General features: G+C 44.1%; 1 protein-coding gene across 2 annotated transcripts in view; it reads right to left on the minus strand.

Moving 5' to 3' along the window:
- Nucleotides 1–18,365, minus strand: part of DOCK5 (dedicator of cytokinesis 5) — an 89,329-nt gene that overhangs the window by 69,953 nt on the left and 1,011 nt on the right. Inside the window, exon 2 of one of the 2 annotated variants that reach the window (XM_084499622.1) lies at nt 15,298–15,398. In XM_084499622.1, coding sequence (XP_084355748.1) covers nt 15,298–15,398 — 101 coding nt within the window. Of the gene's footprint in view, nt 1–14,917; nt 15,105–15,297; nt 15,399–18,365 lie in introns of those variants that run through there. The other variant, XM_084499623.1, reaches the window with a different exon arrangement.

Raw genomic sequence — 18,365 nt, forward strand, 5'->3', positions numbered from 1 at the left:
AGTCATGGTTCAACACTGGGAAACATACATGCTGTTAGGCAAAAAATGACCCCTTCTGAAATGGCTGAGGCCGACATTTGGCCTCGATTCTGCAAACTTCGAAGCGAATGCTCAGTATTTTGAATGTAAAGCAGAATAGTGGCATTATTTGGATAGAAAGGCTTAATTAACAGCCATTATTAAGCTTCAGAGTCAATCATTTTATGAGCTAGAGGTAGACCTTGATCATCTTACTGATTCAGGCAGACTTCTTGCACAGGAGTACATTTGGAAGGATTCTTACTTATCCTTAAAATCATTCATAGTTATCTTAAAAAATGAGCATTAAAAATGAACTGAGAAACTAGATAATCTGCCTATACATGAAAATATAGTATGGCCTTTCTAATTTGAATTCCAAAATTGTCACTTTTGGTTAATTCCTTCCATGTACCATGAGAAGAGCAGGAGGATTCACACTGTCCTCAACATGCTTCTAACACCCAGAGTCCAGCCTAAGACTATGCCAATAACCAAATCCAAACAGGGATGGGAGCTACTCACCTGCCAAGTGTGATTCCAGAAACCCAGCTGATAAAAAGCACGCTAAGATGTTTCTGATTTCTTCTGAATAACAGAGTATTATCCTGGAGATGGGACAGGCTAATAATCTAAGGTTTTACAGTCTGCCCTGCACAAGTGCTCTGATTGCCAGATTTGGGATTGGGCAAGATTTCCTCTTCAGTCACGCTACCACCAACATTTGGATATTCCCATCCTTCTCCATCACAGCCTGTGGATCATATGCTAGGATCAATGGTTTAATCTCTCAAAGCCTGGATTGCTTTAGAGAAACCCAACTTAACGACCTCACCCATGGGAAAAGGGACGGCTTCACAAGCATTACATAAATGTTCCAACTAGATGATCTAATGGTCTCTGATGGCTTTGCACTCTACCAACAAAAACCACAGTTGGTTCCACAACAATGCTCTGCATCAAGCAGCAGTCCCAATGACAAATTATCCCCTGTGCTTTAATTAGAGATTCTTAGTAGATTCGGATCGGGCAAGCTGAGATGATTCAGAACTATTGAAGCAAAAGACATACTGGTTATAAAGGAAAAAGAAATAATCTCCATCTTTTCATGCCTACAGAATTCCCATTAGTCATCTTCCCTTCAATTATTTATTGCAAAGCGTTTACACCACAGTGGCAGCTGCCTGAAAATAAAGGAGATTCTGTTCCCACGGTACATCTATCCTGCAATAAAGGCTAGAGATATATGTCCTAACCATAATGCTAATATTGATATCAGTAAAATCATCTCAGCATAAACTGCTCTGCCTCTTCCTAAGCATGCTTGGGGTAGAATTAGCCAGACTGCAGCTGCTTCAGTGATCTGAGCCACACAGATACCCCAGTTACGCTGACAAGACTGTACAGTAAGTTTTCCTGATGAGCAGTGACTTTTCTGGGCTTACTTTTGTATCAGTGGCTAGCAGAGGAAGGCCACGGAGCGTTTTGGTTATAGCACTATGACATACTAAACCAGTGTCTGTATGGGCAGATACAACACTTGCACAAGCCTTGAAATCTCACCCACTTAGTCCCACATTTTGCCCAGACAAAAGAAATTTAAAGTCTTAGCCTCTCTCGCTGCCTTCTCCTCAAACGAGGCCATGGAAACCAACAGCAAAGAAAACCTACAGCAGGAAACCCACCAGAAACCAAGTCTAGCCAAACACACTTGGGCATTCACACAGACGTGTATCTGCTGTTTTTACATGCATAGTAATTTTCTAAACTATCTTCCTGAAAATAAGTACCAGAATAATGCACAGCAGAGTCACAGTACATAGTAGGAAGTAGCATTCATATAGGTAATACACACACAATTGTTAGCCGTGTAATTTTCTTCACCAGGCTCTCTACTTCCTTTTGTTATTTTCACTCTAAAGAGCCCTTAGGGGTTTTAAGCTCAGATAAAGAATTAATCTACATTAGCTGTCTCAGCTTATGTCTGGAGTAAGAGGGAATGCTGTGAGCCAATGGAGGAATAAATCAGAACCAGTGTGGGAGCCAACTCCTACACTACAGACAATGTATCCCAGTGCTTGATTTATCAAAATGAATTTCCTTCTACCAGCCCTACAATTCTAGCCTCCTTGGAACATCATGAAATATCCCCTTTTGCAGATACACAGAGAAAGAAAATAGCCTGGCCTCTCTCTTCTTGAAGATTCACACTTTTGTGAACTTTTTTTCAGGCTGCCTTGATCCATCTTCTTTCTACAATCATTTAAGGATGTCTGCAAGCTTACCTAGACCATACTTAAGAGGAAAGCCCTTGGCTTTGTTCGTGTTGCTCTACCAGCCTCCATCTACCTCCTGCAGTCAGTACTGCTGCCCACCTAACGGTGTGCAAACTTACAAAGGAAAGATAAAATCACAAAGTGTTAATGTCAGTGTAAGACACTTTTAAGGCCATGGTCTATTCCAGGTCTGGTTGATTTAAACCAAACAACGAGCAATAGCATGTCGGTGTTCAAGGGGAATGAACACGTGCAGGAGCAGCCAATCTGGCACTCACGTGCTACAAGCAGCTCCTAAGTCCATAAAGATGACATCGCACTGCTTGTTGGGTCTGGAAGGCATGCCTTGACTTCACGGTTCACAGTCCAGCTGCCAGAAGATCTTGCTGTTTAATCGAGCCAACCTTCCTTTAGTTGATAAAGGAGAAAAGCCACCAGTGACACTAAGCTGTCATTTGGAGTGGTACTCAATTCTGAGCAGCATGAAGCTGGCTCAGGGAGGAAAGGTGCCGCAACAGCTGCCGATGTTGTTATTACTACTGCAATCTGCGAGGTCTCAGATCCTGGTGCTATCAAAGCTGCATCCTTCACCAGCTCTAACTTCACAAAACACATCAATCTGGTGTGTTAATTATTTCATTCAGTCACCACGACATACATTTAACTGTTTGTGACACAGCGACCTTCCCAATACACAGGATCCAACACAAGACTGCTCCTTTTCATCTACTGGCGAGGCTACAGGAACTGGATACCATAATGACAGGTGACTTACAGATCTCGTTAGGTTAATAGGTGCCTGATATTATTGTAAGGTGTGTATCTTCCACGCCTTGCAGGTTTATTTTGCCTCTTTGAAATCTGAGCAGTAACACCTAGCCTGAAAGACTAGTATTTTCCCAAAGATATATTAAATCACAGCCTTGTCCTTTAAAGCATTGTTCTAACTTCAAAACACTTTCATCTGTCACATGATCCCAGAATTCAACAGCTTTACCATTGGCTTTAGCTGTGTCTGAATCTGGTTTGTATTCAGGTTGGCCCACTGGTATCATGAGAAGCCCTGGAAGTATTATGCATCTTCTCTGCACTTTCCATTTTGGAGAGCCTTGGAAGAGAACAGGCACATAAACACTCTGGGCTATCTCCTACAGAACAGGGGTCCGTACCTACAGCCTTCTGAATACTGCAGTGCTTCTAGTCCGGTGTTGACAACTGCACATACCTATTAGAGGGTTTCAATCCAGTTTTCACAAAAGTAACCTCTGATTTTGAACATTTCCATTTTTACGGCCTGTGAAGAAACAGATGCTCACTCACAAGGCACACACAATCACTGCTGCATTTTACAAAGTGTGTAATCACCCTGTCTTTTGCCTCCAATCCTGCAAGTGTACTTTCTGTGCCTAAAAAGAAATAGCACAAGAGCAACTTCTGAAACAAAATTTTCAAGCAGATTTGTAGAAACAAAAGAACGAACCAAACAAAAAACCGCACCAAAGCAGCCATCACTTGATAAATTGGACTACTCAGCTAATTTCCAACTTGAAAGCGTGTGGCACTTTCAAAAGAATTAAGTGAATTTGCCACTGGCTTTAAATTACTGTCCTAGATCTTACTGGGCAAAACATCAAAGGAAATTAAAAGAAAACTTGGAAATACTACTGTACAGAACTGAGTGCTACTATCTAATAAGTTTTCACTGTATGCATTGCTTCCAGAGGGAGAGAGGGCAGAGATGAGAGGAGGTCTAATGAGTAAAACACTTGAGCACGCAGTCCAAGTGTGCCTACAGGCTAGTCTTCACCATCAAGTTCACTTGAGTTAAACCTTCAGCATTGTCTCCTGCTAGCATCACACCTACACACAGCAACCCTGAACTCAAGCTGACAGACCCACAGGGAAAACACAGCTAAGGGATCCCATTTCACCAGCTGCAGCCCCAACCCACCAGGAACACAGACACAAATTTGTGTCCGAGTGTTCCCAGGCCTCCAATGCTTTCCCCTTTCCATCAACGTACTTGGAAAGAGACAGACGAGCTCTCACAATTTGCATGAGATGAATCCATAGCACGGCTTGGCCAACTCTAATTTCAGGAAACTCGGGATATGCTGCCAAAAGCTTCTCTGCTGCCAGCAGACAGCCCCTCCGTGGAAGCTCGCCCTTGAGATAACTCATCCAGGCAGGGCTAACACCAGTAGCATTTCTAATATGCATAACCAGAGGGATTTCAGTCGGCCTCTGGACCTGTAGTGCTTCCTATTCCACACGGGCTTTGGAATGGATTGCTCTCCATAATGGATGTCCGTGGTTTCATTTTATTCCTGTACATTAAACTCCACTTCTCTGTAGCTCGAAGCACCCATTACACTGTCAGAGCACTGAAAATGTAAGTGCTGCAAGAGTAAGACCTCCGATATTTAAGGCAGGTACTCCTATAAATAAATAAATACAACCACACACACAAACCCTCTTTCCTAACAAATTGCCCCGTTTATCTGTGACAGTTTGTAACAGCATTAGAACTATCTAACTGAAGTTATAACCTGTTTTATTACCAGGGAGATCAAAGCAGCACCCTTCCCAAGAACAAAAAATTATTACTACCGCCTTCGTATCTCAGGGAAATTTTTGCCCAGATTCAGCACTTTCCAGGCCGAGGCCCGCTTTTATTGTGGCAACACCTCCAAAAATGAGAGTGCAAGAAGTGGCTAAAGACTCTCCACAGAACCATCACGACTGTTTTTAGACACATCCTGACAATGTGCCAGACGCCTATCTGAAAGCTTCAAGAGGCTGCCAGAGCAATTCATCCTCTGAACAATGCTCCCCGCTCTACTCCTGGGAGATCTTCCTAGGAGGTACAGTCTGTACTGTACCAAAAAGACCTTTTTTTAAATCATTTAAGCTGGAAACTTAAATTGTATTTGCAACTGGTCCAACGAGGACTCTTAACACCCTCAGTCTTTAAAGCCAGCAGTGAACTGTCCACCTAGAAAGCAGTCCAGTAATTCCTATTTATGTTCCTGGCAAATGCACCAAAATTCATGACATTATTTTAGGCATCCTACCACAAATTAAATGCACTGGAGCTGAAAACACAGTCCTCACTTGGTAACAAGAGGATAAATGCATTTACGACTTCGGACTAAGACAGTTTTAAGCTTAGCCATGTTTGTGTCTTTACCATGTTAGCATATAAAAGAAACTCTGACAAATTTCTGTTGTATATTTTTCCACTTTTTAATGACAGGGTGAGATTATTATACCTGTATTCTTTCTCGATCAATCTGTAATTGGTTGAAGTTTTCCCAGTTTTTATAAAAACTTTCATCAGTAACTTCCATAGCTCCTAGCTGTATTTGTGCTAGCAAATACAACCCCATGGCAAAAGAACTACAGGAATGTGCAAGAGGCCAGTGTGAAATTCAGAACCAGGCAGCACAGCCGGTACTAGTGAGGTTGGTATTTCCAGCCTGTTGACACCTCTGAACAATTAGCCTGGTATCTAATTAACAGAAGACAGCTCAGCAGAAGCTCCAGAATGCAAGCAGCAGTTTTGGATGCTTCACAAGAGCTAAAGAGGCTTGACTGTTAAGAAGACAGAGTGAGACAGATCCTGAAAATCAAGACCGTCACATCTCAAGCTCGATACCCAGAACTAGAGCAGCCAAAAGTCACAAGACACTTGCACAAATATTGCTTCTACTGTGCAAAGTAAGAATAAGCCACGAAATGGGTACAAGTCCTTTGCATGTCAGCAGTGCCTTTGAAGTCCAGAGGATTAGTTTCACAGGGAACTACTTAAGAAATACAGTAAGCACCAAAAGCAAGGGAAGACAGACTCAAGCTAATACGGATTAGCAAAAAAAGAGAAAGGACTCTGGGAGCAGTAAGTTGCATGGTCAACTTACACACCAAATAAACTTTAGACACAGCCGATAAACTGAGGAACTTAAAAAAACTGATTAAAGAATTAAGAATAAAAATAAATAAAAAAAAGAATAAAGAATTAAAGAAAAAATACCACCGTTAACTCAGAAAGAAAACATCAGATATTGCTCTGAAGAGTTCAAACTTCTTGCTGTCAACAGCACCAAGGTTTTTAGCTTTCCTGTTGAAAGCTTTGCAGTTATTACCTTCAACATTAACTGGTAGACACAAATCATAATAAACAAATGGAGGAAGAACATGAGTAGTTATGGAAAATGTGCGTAGCACTAGAGAAGAAGACAGCTACTTATATACCAGGAATGGGTTCACAGTAGCTTCTCTCTGCCCTGGAGCAAACAGAGCTGGGAAGGCTCTAGATATTCTGGAAAATAAAAACAGACAAACAAACCAACCCCTATTTTGCTCTGTAATTACAAGATCTCCCTGTATTGGTTCCACTACAAACTCTGTAGGTACATTAGAACTAAGAGGTTAATTTAACTTTATTTTTGTTTTCTATCATGGAAAGAAAGGAGCAACAGGCTGCTTTTTGTTTTTACTGAGACACAGTACAGATCAGAAAACTAATTTTAGGAATCTGGTAAGGGAAACACTCCAGTCAAAGTCAGACAGTGCTGTTTAGCCTCTGTGAAGAGCGAATCCTAAGGCTATTAAGTTCTAGACTTCGGATTTATAACAACTGTTGTTAGCAAACAGGTAAGGTTTTTAATTCTATCTTCACTTTACATTCTGAAAGCTAAACTCACTGTCCTTATCACAGACTTAGGAAGGTTTGCCCAGAGCTACAAACATCTATTACAAAGTATAACTACGTATGGATTGCAGAGCTTTCCCACCTGTGCCTCCTTCCCTTTCATTACCACAACGCAGGCTACGAAGGCAGGAAGCTTCAAGAAGCCAGGGTTGCTCGTAGCTGCAGAGCAGACTGCTGATTTATTCATTCTCTGGCTGCAAACTGAAATCCAGCACTGCTGCTGTTTCTATATAATTTAAAATAATGATTCCAAACACGTTGAGATTTACTTGGCTGTCAGCAAGTAAACACAAATAAAACATGTATTGGGCCATGCATAGTTGAAAGAAACATTTAAATCTCCCCCCTTACTTTTATTGTTTGGTTTTGTTGTTGCTCTTTTGCTGTCCCAACAGGGTCTTCTGTGCTATGTGCTGTAAGCTTCAAAAACACTAAGGCACTTGCAAAAATGAGTAATCCTATAGAAGACTAATAATGGGATGCATTATACTCTGCTGACATACAGAAAGCACCCATAAAACAGCTGGCAGGCTTGACCTAATGTTCTGCCATGATGATATGATCTGCAAATCTGAGCTGCTGCCGGCGAGACAATGGCTGTAACTCGAGAGACTAGCTGCAAATTTTGGCAGGCAGGGTTTCCACCCAACAACGCTTATCTGCCCTTAAAGTTTCAACTGGGCAAATCTTGCCCATAATAATCTCTGTCAGCTCTTCGTTCCCAGGCAGAAATAATTGGAAAGTTACAAACTGGTAACATGGATAGGAATGAAGAGAGAGAACACAAGGATGCTGGAAATGCAGGGGTGGGAAGAGACCTTGCAGCAACACAGCTACACTCAGCACTTGGAAGTTTCTGCACCTTTGACAAAGAAACATGTCAGAAGAAAATAGTACAGCAAAGCATGCCTAAGCATGATCTGGGATCCATCTAAAAATTGGATAAGAAGCCACAACTGGAATTTTCCAAGGATGTGAATGAAACACAGCTTTCAGCAGTCCGTGGTTTGGGGTGTTAACTCTGCCTGGCTTCCAGTTAAAATCCGGGTACAAAAGCCCCAATCCATTGCTGCTGCAGGCACAGGTTCCTTCCTGGTTCCAATGGCTACACACAGCGCTGCTCTTAAAAAACCTCTCCCTAACATTTGCTCCCACACGTAAATCCAGCCAGGCACAGCTCATCTTTATCACGTATGCTCCATTTCCATTGTTACATCTTTGTTCAGTAATTCAGCTTCACCTCAAGGCCGCAAGCTTCTTGTTTCTATTACTCCATTACTGCCACTTCTCCGCATTCCTTTCTGTAAGGGGAAGGAGGGCTGGGAAGCAATCACTTCATCAGATCTCTTTTTCTTTTTCCTTTCTCATTCTTCAAGTGAAATGAGCAGTATCCAATAATTCTTTACATAACAGAAAACAAACACAAGCAAACAAAAAAGCCAAGCAGCTGCACTAAGACTTAAGAGGTACTTCTCTCCATCCATTCCTGGAAAAAAGTAACACAGCTCAGCTGTTCTGTGGTGAAAACTCAGAATTTCTATCAACCCTGACCAAAAATAAAAGTGAAAAAAAGCACGAACACACACACACACACACACACAGGCACAAAAAATCTGGTAGATAGCTCAGGAGAGCTCCCCCCCTGTGGTCTCCAGCACTGCCCCTCCCTCACAGCCTCTTCTAAATAAAGAATTTTCCACTTACTGGACACATGCATTTGGACTGCTCTTTTACCGATTTAGCACAGATGAAGTTCCTTTCAGAAACACACAGAAGAGAACAGGATGCAAGCTTGTACAAACAAATTCTGAAGCACACGACCAGTTTATTTTGTGTTGAGTGAATGCCACTGGGAGACTAACTTCACTTTCTAGAAATCAAGGCGAGAGTGAGAATCTTGAATCTGAGAGCTTGCAGGAAAAAAGGTTAAGTGCATGTTTCAGAACAGCCTGTCAGCAAAAAGCAGTGCAATGTGCTTTTTGGATGAGGATGTATTAATGCAGTTGAAAGCATTATATAAAAACAGGAGATGAAAACGGAATCAAGATGCAATAAGACATGAATGACATGGCTTTTTCTTCAGTCCTTACAGTATTTTGCCCTAATGTAAAGGAAAAGGTTAAATCACATTAAAAAGAAAGAAAGAAAAAAAAAGAAAAAGAAAAAAAAAGAGGATGCTTAGTAAGATAATGCATTGACAAACTAGGTGCATAAAACCACTCAGTGCTTTTCTATACATAAACATCTACTGAAGTGACGTAAGTTTTAGGTATTCCTTCTGAAATAAAAAAAATAATCTGTTGCTGCCCACATGGCAATACATGGACCTTCAATCCAGCCTGAACTTATTCCTAACCGATTAGCTGCAATCCAAATAAATCCACCTTAAACCCTGCATGAATATTGTCCATCAGTTTTGCACTGATTTAGGTAAATATATTATCATTGTACCATTTCCCCCCCTTTTTAAGCAACATCTCCCATGAACCTAACCTGATGTAGGTCTAAATGTCTAATTTGATATCCTTAAGCACACTTTTCTGGAAAAAAAAAAAAAAAAAAAAAAAAATTACTTAATCTGGGCTGCTCATACAGCCAGGTACTCTTGCATCCAGATGCAGCCAGATTCTTGCATCCTTCTGGAGCCTGGGCAGGAAAGCAGCACACCAGAGTGCACTTAACGTTGCCAATTAGCAGCAGCCTGCAGGAAGGGGAGCACAAGGCAAGCAGCAAGTTGAAACAAATATGAAATTTGCTCTAATTTGACATGATGTACTGCTATCAGTGCTGTGAGCCTCCTTTGATCACAGACTGGATTTCGAGACAACTTTGCAGAAGATATATGAAGTCTGAACATGAAACCAAGACCTGATGGCCAAGCGTATCAGAAGTCATCACAAATCAAACCATTAGTAAGAAAATCTTATTCTGCAGCACTCTCTCTTCCTCTCTGATCCTTTGCATTTCTGCTCACATAAATCACAAATGTAGCTGCCAGGGACTGGTTTACATTTGAAAAATTACTGCCATTCCTAAGACATGACGCAGCTGATTGTAACTCAACCACCACATGGTATTTCAGCAGAGTAAATACTTCTTTGCGACGAGAATAGTCCTACATGCTGGTCCCTCCAGCAGGGAGAAATATAATGGGTTTAAAAGGTCACCAATAACTATTAGGGGTAATTACCTGTCTGTTAAAAAAATAAAAATCTATTCAACACCCCCCCCACCCAATAAAAGATGATAGATTGAAAACTTGGGGGCTGCTACTTGCCCCTGTAACAAATAGCTGCTCTTGGTAACATGGCCGAGGTATTTCAGCCCTAGCAAATGGCCCCGCTGCTTTTGGAACTGGATCAAAACAAGCCAGCCCCTTTCAAACAGCCACCCGTGTATTTGCATAGCTGGAATACAACATGTAAATCCCTGGAATGGGATGTGAAGAGGCAGAGAAAGCTTGGGAATTAGAGCTGCCCAAAAGTTTCTCAACTTTTTTCTTTAAAAACGTACCAGACGAACCAAAATACTTTCCACTAAACTACTTGAAGTGCTTTGTTCAATTAGATTCCCTTGGGCCCAACATTTTACGACACTTTCTACCCAAAACACAACTGATTTTGAGTCTATAAGGATTACTAAAACACAAACAATTCATTGATACACCTCATTGACCAGTGAAGTTTTCTGGGCTCATAATAACATACGAAGTTATACATCTAACAATTTTGGAAGACCATAGGCAACAAATAATACCTTTGGTTTCTCCTGCTCCTTCCAAGCAGAACATGGCAATTTGTGGCTTTCAGCCTTTTGCTGCAAGCTCTAAGCTTGCTGTTGGATTGAAGCATTTCGTGGTGTTTGGAGCAAATGTTCCATTACAACCTTCAACTGCAGAGGCTCAGGCACGATAACCTGCCCAGTCCCAGCACACAAGCTCTATGAGCAGCTGTTATCCCCAAATTCTGGGTGAAGAGACATTTCAAGAGGTGACCACAGCAGTGCCTCCAGGTGCAAGCCACCAACCTCACCTGAACACGAGCTGTTCTGGACCTCACGCCTCTAAGCTCTTTCAGCAGAACTCCAGTTGAATTCTCATTGCAGGAGACCATATTTGTGGATTGAAGGGTAGATACCTACACAAATCACCTACAGAACTGTAAATAAACACTTCTCATCCTGTTAGCTCACAGTCAGAGGAGACATAGAAAGCATGCGTACCTGACGCATCACTGCTGTCATCTGGAAACTACTCTGGCTGGAAACCCAGCACTTTTTATTTCTGAACTGGTTTTGGGCTGGCTCAGTTCCCCACCCTGGCTTACCACGCTGCCATTGCTGCTTTTTCAGACTGCATGAGGCAGCAATCAAAAAAACGGGCTCCAACTACTTCTGATAGCAGCCTGGATACACTGCAATAGAACATCTTATCAGGGGGATTGGACTAGACGATCTTTCAAGGTCCCTTCCAATCCCTAGCGTTCTGTGACTCTGTGATCTTATCATTCCACAGACTCCAGATTTCTCTCATACTTCATGCTGAAGCCAAGCACCGAGAGCACGGTCTCTTCCAGTCCACAAAGAACACTTACAGGTTAAGAGCAGTTGATGACCGAAGAAAGAATTGCTTTTACAACTGAAGTGGAATACTTAAGCTAAAGTTAATGCAAGCCTGTGTCACTGCCAGCAGGAAAAAAAATAAATAACTGTGGATTCCCTAAGTTAATCATTTTAAAACAAGCAGAAAGTAAAAGTTAAAAGCTGCGGGGAGCCATTCAGGTATTCTTTCTTCCAGTGCAAGCTCTTTTGACAGAACAGAGTCTGTGTGAAAGCCATTCTGCAAGTGCCAACTTCTTTTTGAGAAAAGCACTGCTCCAAGAATAGGCTACTTCATTGAGTCTGGAGCAAAGACCGTCCAACTTCGGTATCTTTCCTTCACAACCTAGAGGTGAAACATATTGCAAGGAAGCTTAGTGAGGCCCCCAATTTCTGCTTCAAAAGGCATGATGTTGCCCAGCAGACGATCAGCAGTGTTTCTGTCCCTTTACAAGGCTGAAGGTTCCAAACTCACATCTGTTACTGGGTTGAAAAGTCATCGAGAGTGAGAAACTGAAAGTCATTTGCCTCTCACGTATGTTTCCCTTAGGATGCTGTAATTTCCAGTTTCAAACTCAGTCCATATGCCATCAGCAGTATCCACGCTAAAGGTAGCACTCACAGGTTTAACCAATTGAGAACAAAACTCCTGGAAGGCAGCAAATCCATTTGAACCCTCAATCTGTAGAATATAACCCAGGAGATAAACCATTCTGAACCGAACTGCCAAGATTAGACAAGTGACACTGAGTCACACCGTTAACTTCTCGGAATTTCCTACTGTGCTGGTATGATTTACAGGGGTGTATTTAAAAAATAAATAAAAAAGCAAGCAGCTCTGGGTTAGTTTCCAAAGTGCAGATTACTAACAAACCCAGCGTGTGTTTGTTGTTTCTAAAAGGAATGAACTTCTAGCTTTACACTTCACAACCATCAAATTGCCCACGCTACCAGTGAGTGAAGTTCTTACCCTCCACGGGCCCACACTACAAGAACCAGTGGCATTGCCCTTGTCACAGCCACCTTCATATTTCGTACCACCAGGCACCCTGGCTAGCAGACATTATCAGCACAAGAGGCTCACAATTTCCTTTCAACCCACGTCAATTTCTTGAGATTGAGGCATCAGGAGAAGAAGCTTAATGCCCCTGCTCTGCACTTTTCCATACAGAAGTGGACCTTTTCCATCTCATGTGATCAGTCTACATTCTATCCCAAGTATGAGTACCCCTACAGACTGAAATTGAGATCCTACAAACAGCCATGAACACGCTTAGTCTGCCTATGACGAGTAGGCCTGATTATTGTTTCTGACAGTCACATTAAGCAGGAATGCAGAGAGGACTGGCACCTGAGAGCAAAGCTTTAAAAGGGCACAGGATGCAACTGCAGACAGGAAACCGACTGCTCTGCGAATATCAAACTGACCAAATTAAGATTCATTAACACCACCTATCAGACACTGCCTGATAAAATTTGTCACTGCATAAATAATTCTGTTTACTGCCTGGGAATTAACTCCATCAGCTATGTTGCAAAATAAAAGCAAGAGTGGAAGCAGTACAGCCTCTAGGTCAGTTTGGTCCATGAGTCTGCAGGCAGGGGAAGTGAGCATCCTTTTCACACAGCTGTCTGAACACACAGACCTACGGGGACTCTTCCCACCAGCACTTTTTGGTCGGCAACATAAGGGAAGAGGTAATTTTTCCTCCACCCTGCTTACTCACAAGCCAGTGCCCTTTGTGGAGAGGAGATGTCCTAATCAGCAGTTGGCTGAAGCCAGCACACAAAAATCACCCCGGAAGCAAGATGAAATGTTGACTAGAGGAGTGCCTCTGATTCATCCCGCTGCCCAAGGCCATTCTTCAGGTAGCAGAGCCTTACTCAAAGCTGTGCTTAAAAAAAAAAAGGGCACAGAAAAAAAAAAAAAAAAAAAAAAAACACACAACGATCTAGCCCAGCCATTCAATTATGATTATGCAGCTTATTTGGTTGTAATACCCAACATTTTTAATTCCTGACGCTTGGAGTAATCTCACTAAGTCATACACACGGGCTGCCACGTACAAACAGCCTGGGCTGTTGGCTGCCCAGAAAGAAGCAAAGTTCAGGGCGTACAGCACTCCACACCCTCCTGGTTACCAGAGCAGAACTAGATAAGGCCGTGCTGCATACGGTACCTCTGAAGCTATTTAGCCAAACTTAAGCCACAGCCCTGCAAGGAGCAGGCTGCCTCCCTGCAAAGCCACTTTGCAATCAAGTTGGTTTTCAGAGTCACTACGCAAAGCTGCGCTGGATGAGGTCCCTCATTTTTCAGCCCAAGGACTGAACTTGAACAAGCAACCTCATGGGAGCTGGGGCAACTGACACTTGGCAAGCATGAAATGAGAAATTTGCCTCGCATCAAAAAAAGTCCACCGAGGAACCCACAGGGCACAAAAGAGCGCCCTGCATTAAAATAAACTGTAAGGAGCTGTGTGTCAGTCATGGCTTCCTGCATATCGTTCCCGTCCAATTCTTGCAATCAACCTCAGAATTGTGTGGTTTTTGATTTGTCACGTTTGCAAGAAAATGGGAACTTATCGGCAGCACCACTGGTTATGTTCCGCCTAGAGAGAGGCAAGCCACTGTCCAACCTCCTCCTTTTAATTGTTATCGGGACAGGGCAGAAGGCACAAGGTGCCAGTTAAGCCTTCGCTGCTCCTCCCCTCACCTCAAAATATCACTGTCAAGATTTCCACCCCCCTGCAAAGCCATCCCCCAGAATCCCCAATTCCCACACTGCAAACTTCTTATCCTGGCGTTACTTTTCCTATCCACAGCTCCGTTTGGGGACAACAGCAGGCATTTCTGCTGCTACATTAGATCTCTCCGTGCTGTTAAACACGCTGCAGAGGCAAAACTACAAAGGTCAGTCGTGAGCCCACAGACCCAGAGCTCCAAGGGCGGGCGCTGAACGCAGCCTCCATCCCCACGGGTCCAAAGAGTGGATGCCGGCGGCTGAAACTTGAAAGTGGAAGAGGGCAGAAACTGGGGGAAAAAAGAAGGTAGCAGTGGAGGAAGTGTGGGGAGGAGAAAGGAACCGAGGGTCTGCGGGCTGAGCAGCAGGGGAGGAAGAAAAGGCACAGAGCAGGGGAAGCGAAGGGAGGTGCTGCATGGGGAGGGCTTGGGGGGTGGGGGGGGAGGCACAGGGAGCTGGGAAGGGGGAGCAAGGAAAGGGGGGAGCAGGGAAAGGGGAAGCAAGGGAAAAGGGGGAGCAAGGGAAAAGGGGGAGCAGAGGAGCCGGGCAGGGGGAGCAGCTGGGGCTGGCACTCACCGACGCCGTACTTCTCCCGCTTGGTGGGGATCCAGCGGGCCATCCCGGCGGCGCTTCCCCCGGCTCGGTCCCTGTGCCACCGCCTCCCGGCCCGGGCCGCTCCGCCATGCGGGACAACTGCCCGCAGCCGCCCGAGTGCCGGCCGCCGCCGAGCGGCAAGGAGCGGAGCAGAGGGGAGGGAACAAGGCCGGGGGCGGCCCGGCACGGCTCGGCTCGGCTCGGCTCCGCCCGCTGGGACTCACCTGCGGCCGCTCCTGCTGCTGGAGCAGCCGGGGAGCCGCTGGCTGCAGGCTTTGCTGGAGCAGTGAGCCATTAAGGAGGAAGGAAACTGAAGGGTTAGTTTAAAAGTAGTGTGGAAAAAAAAAATATAGGAAGCTTACGGGGCTGTGCTCTGCTGAAGACACGAGGCTCTTGCTTGCAGGGCTGGGTGGGTTCCTGGTGTAAGCCTCCGGTGAACTGGGAACTGCTGGAGTGTTTCAAACTGGTGACAGAGACACAGGATGGTTAAGGCTGGAGAAGCCCTCTAAGGTCATCTGGTCCACCCGCTGACCATGTCCCCAAGCACCACGTCCAACCTGTCCTCGAACACCCCCAGGGACGGTGACCCCACCACCTCCCCGAGCATCCCATCCCACCGCCCGACCTGGCCTGGGCTGTGCGGGTAGCCAGGGGTTTCTACAAAGCCAGCTGGACCTGAGAAGGTCCAGGTCTTTATCCCTCGGGGGCTGTAAGTCACCAATGTGCTTCTTATCCTTGCAGTATGCCTGTCTCCATGCCAAGCAGTGAACACTGCAATAAGTGTGACTGTTTGAAAACGCAACCACCTGTATAACTGCACTAAAGCACAAGAATGTGGAGAAAAAATAATCTTATCTTCCAAGTGAGGAGCACTAGGGGCAGCCCTGCTGCTCAGCTCATGCAGATCACTTCGTTGCTGATTCACAGCCTCCATCCCTCCTGTGTGTTCCAAGCATACCTTCCATACCACGCTCTCCCATCTATGAGTTTCTTCTAAATTTAATTTGCCTTCATCTCCACTGACGCCTCTAAGTGGCAGAGTAACATAAATGAGAGTTAAGTACTGGTAATTTGCCCTCTCCAACAAATAAACTTGTTCTTTGCCAGCCAAAACTTTAAACCCAAGGCCACCTGATATCACAGCACCACCATGCAATATTTTGTGCTTTTTAACAATACCTGGTGGTCTGTCATCTGACAAGAATGCGTGGCCTACGAATCTGTTGCATGCCCAGTCCATTACTCATCCAGCTGTGATGTGCTGTAACGTTACGCCCAGTTCCCACTAGAGAGCCAAACCCTTCTCTCAGACGATGTTTTGATCTCCCTAGGGCTGCTCACGACATGACTGGGGTGCTCCCAACTTTGTTCAGCCGTGTGCTGCTGAAGCACTGAGCAGCAGAAGGTTAAACGTGGACACGGGCTCTTTCGGTACCTGCACGGCACCTGAAGGGTCCATGCGGAGTTTGTCAGTGTGTGGAACAAGTTGTAACAACAAAACAGCAAGATTTGCAAGCTGGAACTGGTTAACTAATCTGTTCTGTACAAAACACTCACTCAACCCAGCCAACTGTGCCTCTGATGCTGTACTGACACCTACCTGAAGTCGTCGTTCTTATCCACAAAGCCTACAGTACCTCTAGCTGAAGATTCGGTAGTGCCACTAAACACAGACCTTGTAGGGGTTTTGTGGTGAGCTGAGGGCTTTCAGGAACGGCATGGGGGCATCCAACAACTTCATGCACTTGTATGAAGAGCAAATATTGAAGCATTTTGCAAATTGTTTTACTCTGGAAGATTCACCCAAACTTTTTCTCTAAAAGGAAGCTTAATACTGCAAAATTCTTGGAGACCTTAACACAAAGAACAACGCAACTAGGCTATCAAGACAACTAAACGGGGTGATGGTTGGTCTAAGCTCCTCTGATCTGATCTTGCACTGTCTGGATTCAAAAAATATTCCCCTATACTATTGGGATAAGGCCTCTCTGTGACCCTTTTGCAGTGTGTGGCAGAACAAACGATGCAGAGGAGACGGCTCCTCTTGCATCACCCCACATTCCTCCCTGTCCAGGGAACTTTCCATCCGCCCTGGAGGGCTGCTTTAGCCATGCCTGAAGTGTTAGTCTTGTAAAAGCTGCAGTACTTCAAGCTAAACATTCCTCGCTGCAGTTCAAGGTGTCACGTGCGTGCTAACATCCAAGCTTAGCTAAAATAACCCTCCTTTGCAAGAGAAAAACACCTCTTTCTTTTCTGCCAAAATTTTCTTCTGTTCCATTTAGCGACGCTGAGCAGTAGTTTTCTGTAGCATCACCCCAAAACAAGAAGAGAGGCAGCTTGGTAAGCGTCTGGAGGTGACCAGGGAGGGACTGTGCAAAGTGCCTGGATCTGAGGCCAGAATATTAAGGGAGAAAAACTCCCTTAAGGAGGAGGAAAACGCAGTGAGTTTTTGAAAGCCCACCTGTATTCTGGCTGCCAAGGCCTTTGGCTAGAGGTTCTCTAACCGAGTCTGCCTGACAGCCTAGCACCTTGATTTTAAGATTCCTGATTTTAGAGTTGAGCTGGCTGAGCTGCATCAGTATTTTCCAACCCAGTTAAAGCAAATTCTTGGCAGCAAATGAAAAACAGAGCAAAACATGAAAGACAGACAAGCAGCAACTAGAGTAGCTGCTTCTTTTTTTGTTGTTGTTGCCTTGTTTTTTTTTGAACGGAAGTAAGGGTAGTTGGCGTATGATTCATCAAATACAATGATTTGCAAATATTAGGGCACATGGAATAGGAAATTGCAGCTATCACTGAAAGTCAGTTTTATTTAGGAAACTTTTTATTTAGTCTTATGTTACCAAATGCATTATTTTTTTTAAGTTCAACGCTTAAGTGCAGTTTAACCAGGGACACTAATGGTAAACAGTCTGGACCCTGTTCTTCTCTGCCCCAAACAGAAGATAGCTAAATTCCCATCAAGGTTACAATTAGAAATTAACTCTGTTTACATAAATACCGCATCAAAACCACAAGACTGAGGTCATGCTGCACATCAGAGTGGGAGAGAATTTGGGTGACGGGGGTTTATTCACGTTAGTACCCTAAGAACGCCGTATCACTTCTGTGCCTTTTACCTTTCACAGCTGAAAGAACAACGCAATTGCAATTGATCTGACTGCTGGAGTAAATCCTTTATCTACACTTGTCACTTCAAGACGTAAAGTTAGAAAGAGCCACATGTCCTAGAAACATTTCTCAAGTACTACCCAATTGCATCTCTTTCTTTGTGGAATAACTGGAGTTAAAGAAACGTAATTCTAGTGCCCTCCTATGTCCCAAATAAGAACTACAGCAGCTAAAGAATGTACTCACCTTCATTGGATGAAGGGAAAAGGCAAAAAAAAGTTTTTCCTGCAGCACTAAGCACTCTCCCAGTTGGATCTCC

The sequence above is a fragment of the Aythya ferina genome, assembly GCF_964211825.1.
Source record: "Aythya ferina genome assembly, chromosome: 27".
Classification (NCBI taxonomy): domain Eukaryota; kingdom Metazoa; phylum Chordata; class Aves; order Anseriformes; family Anatidae; genus Aythya; species Aythya ferina.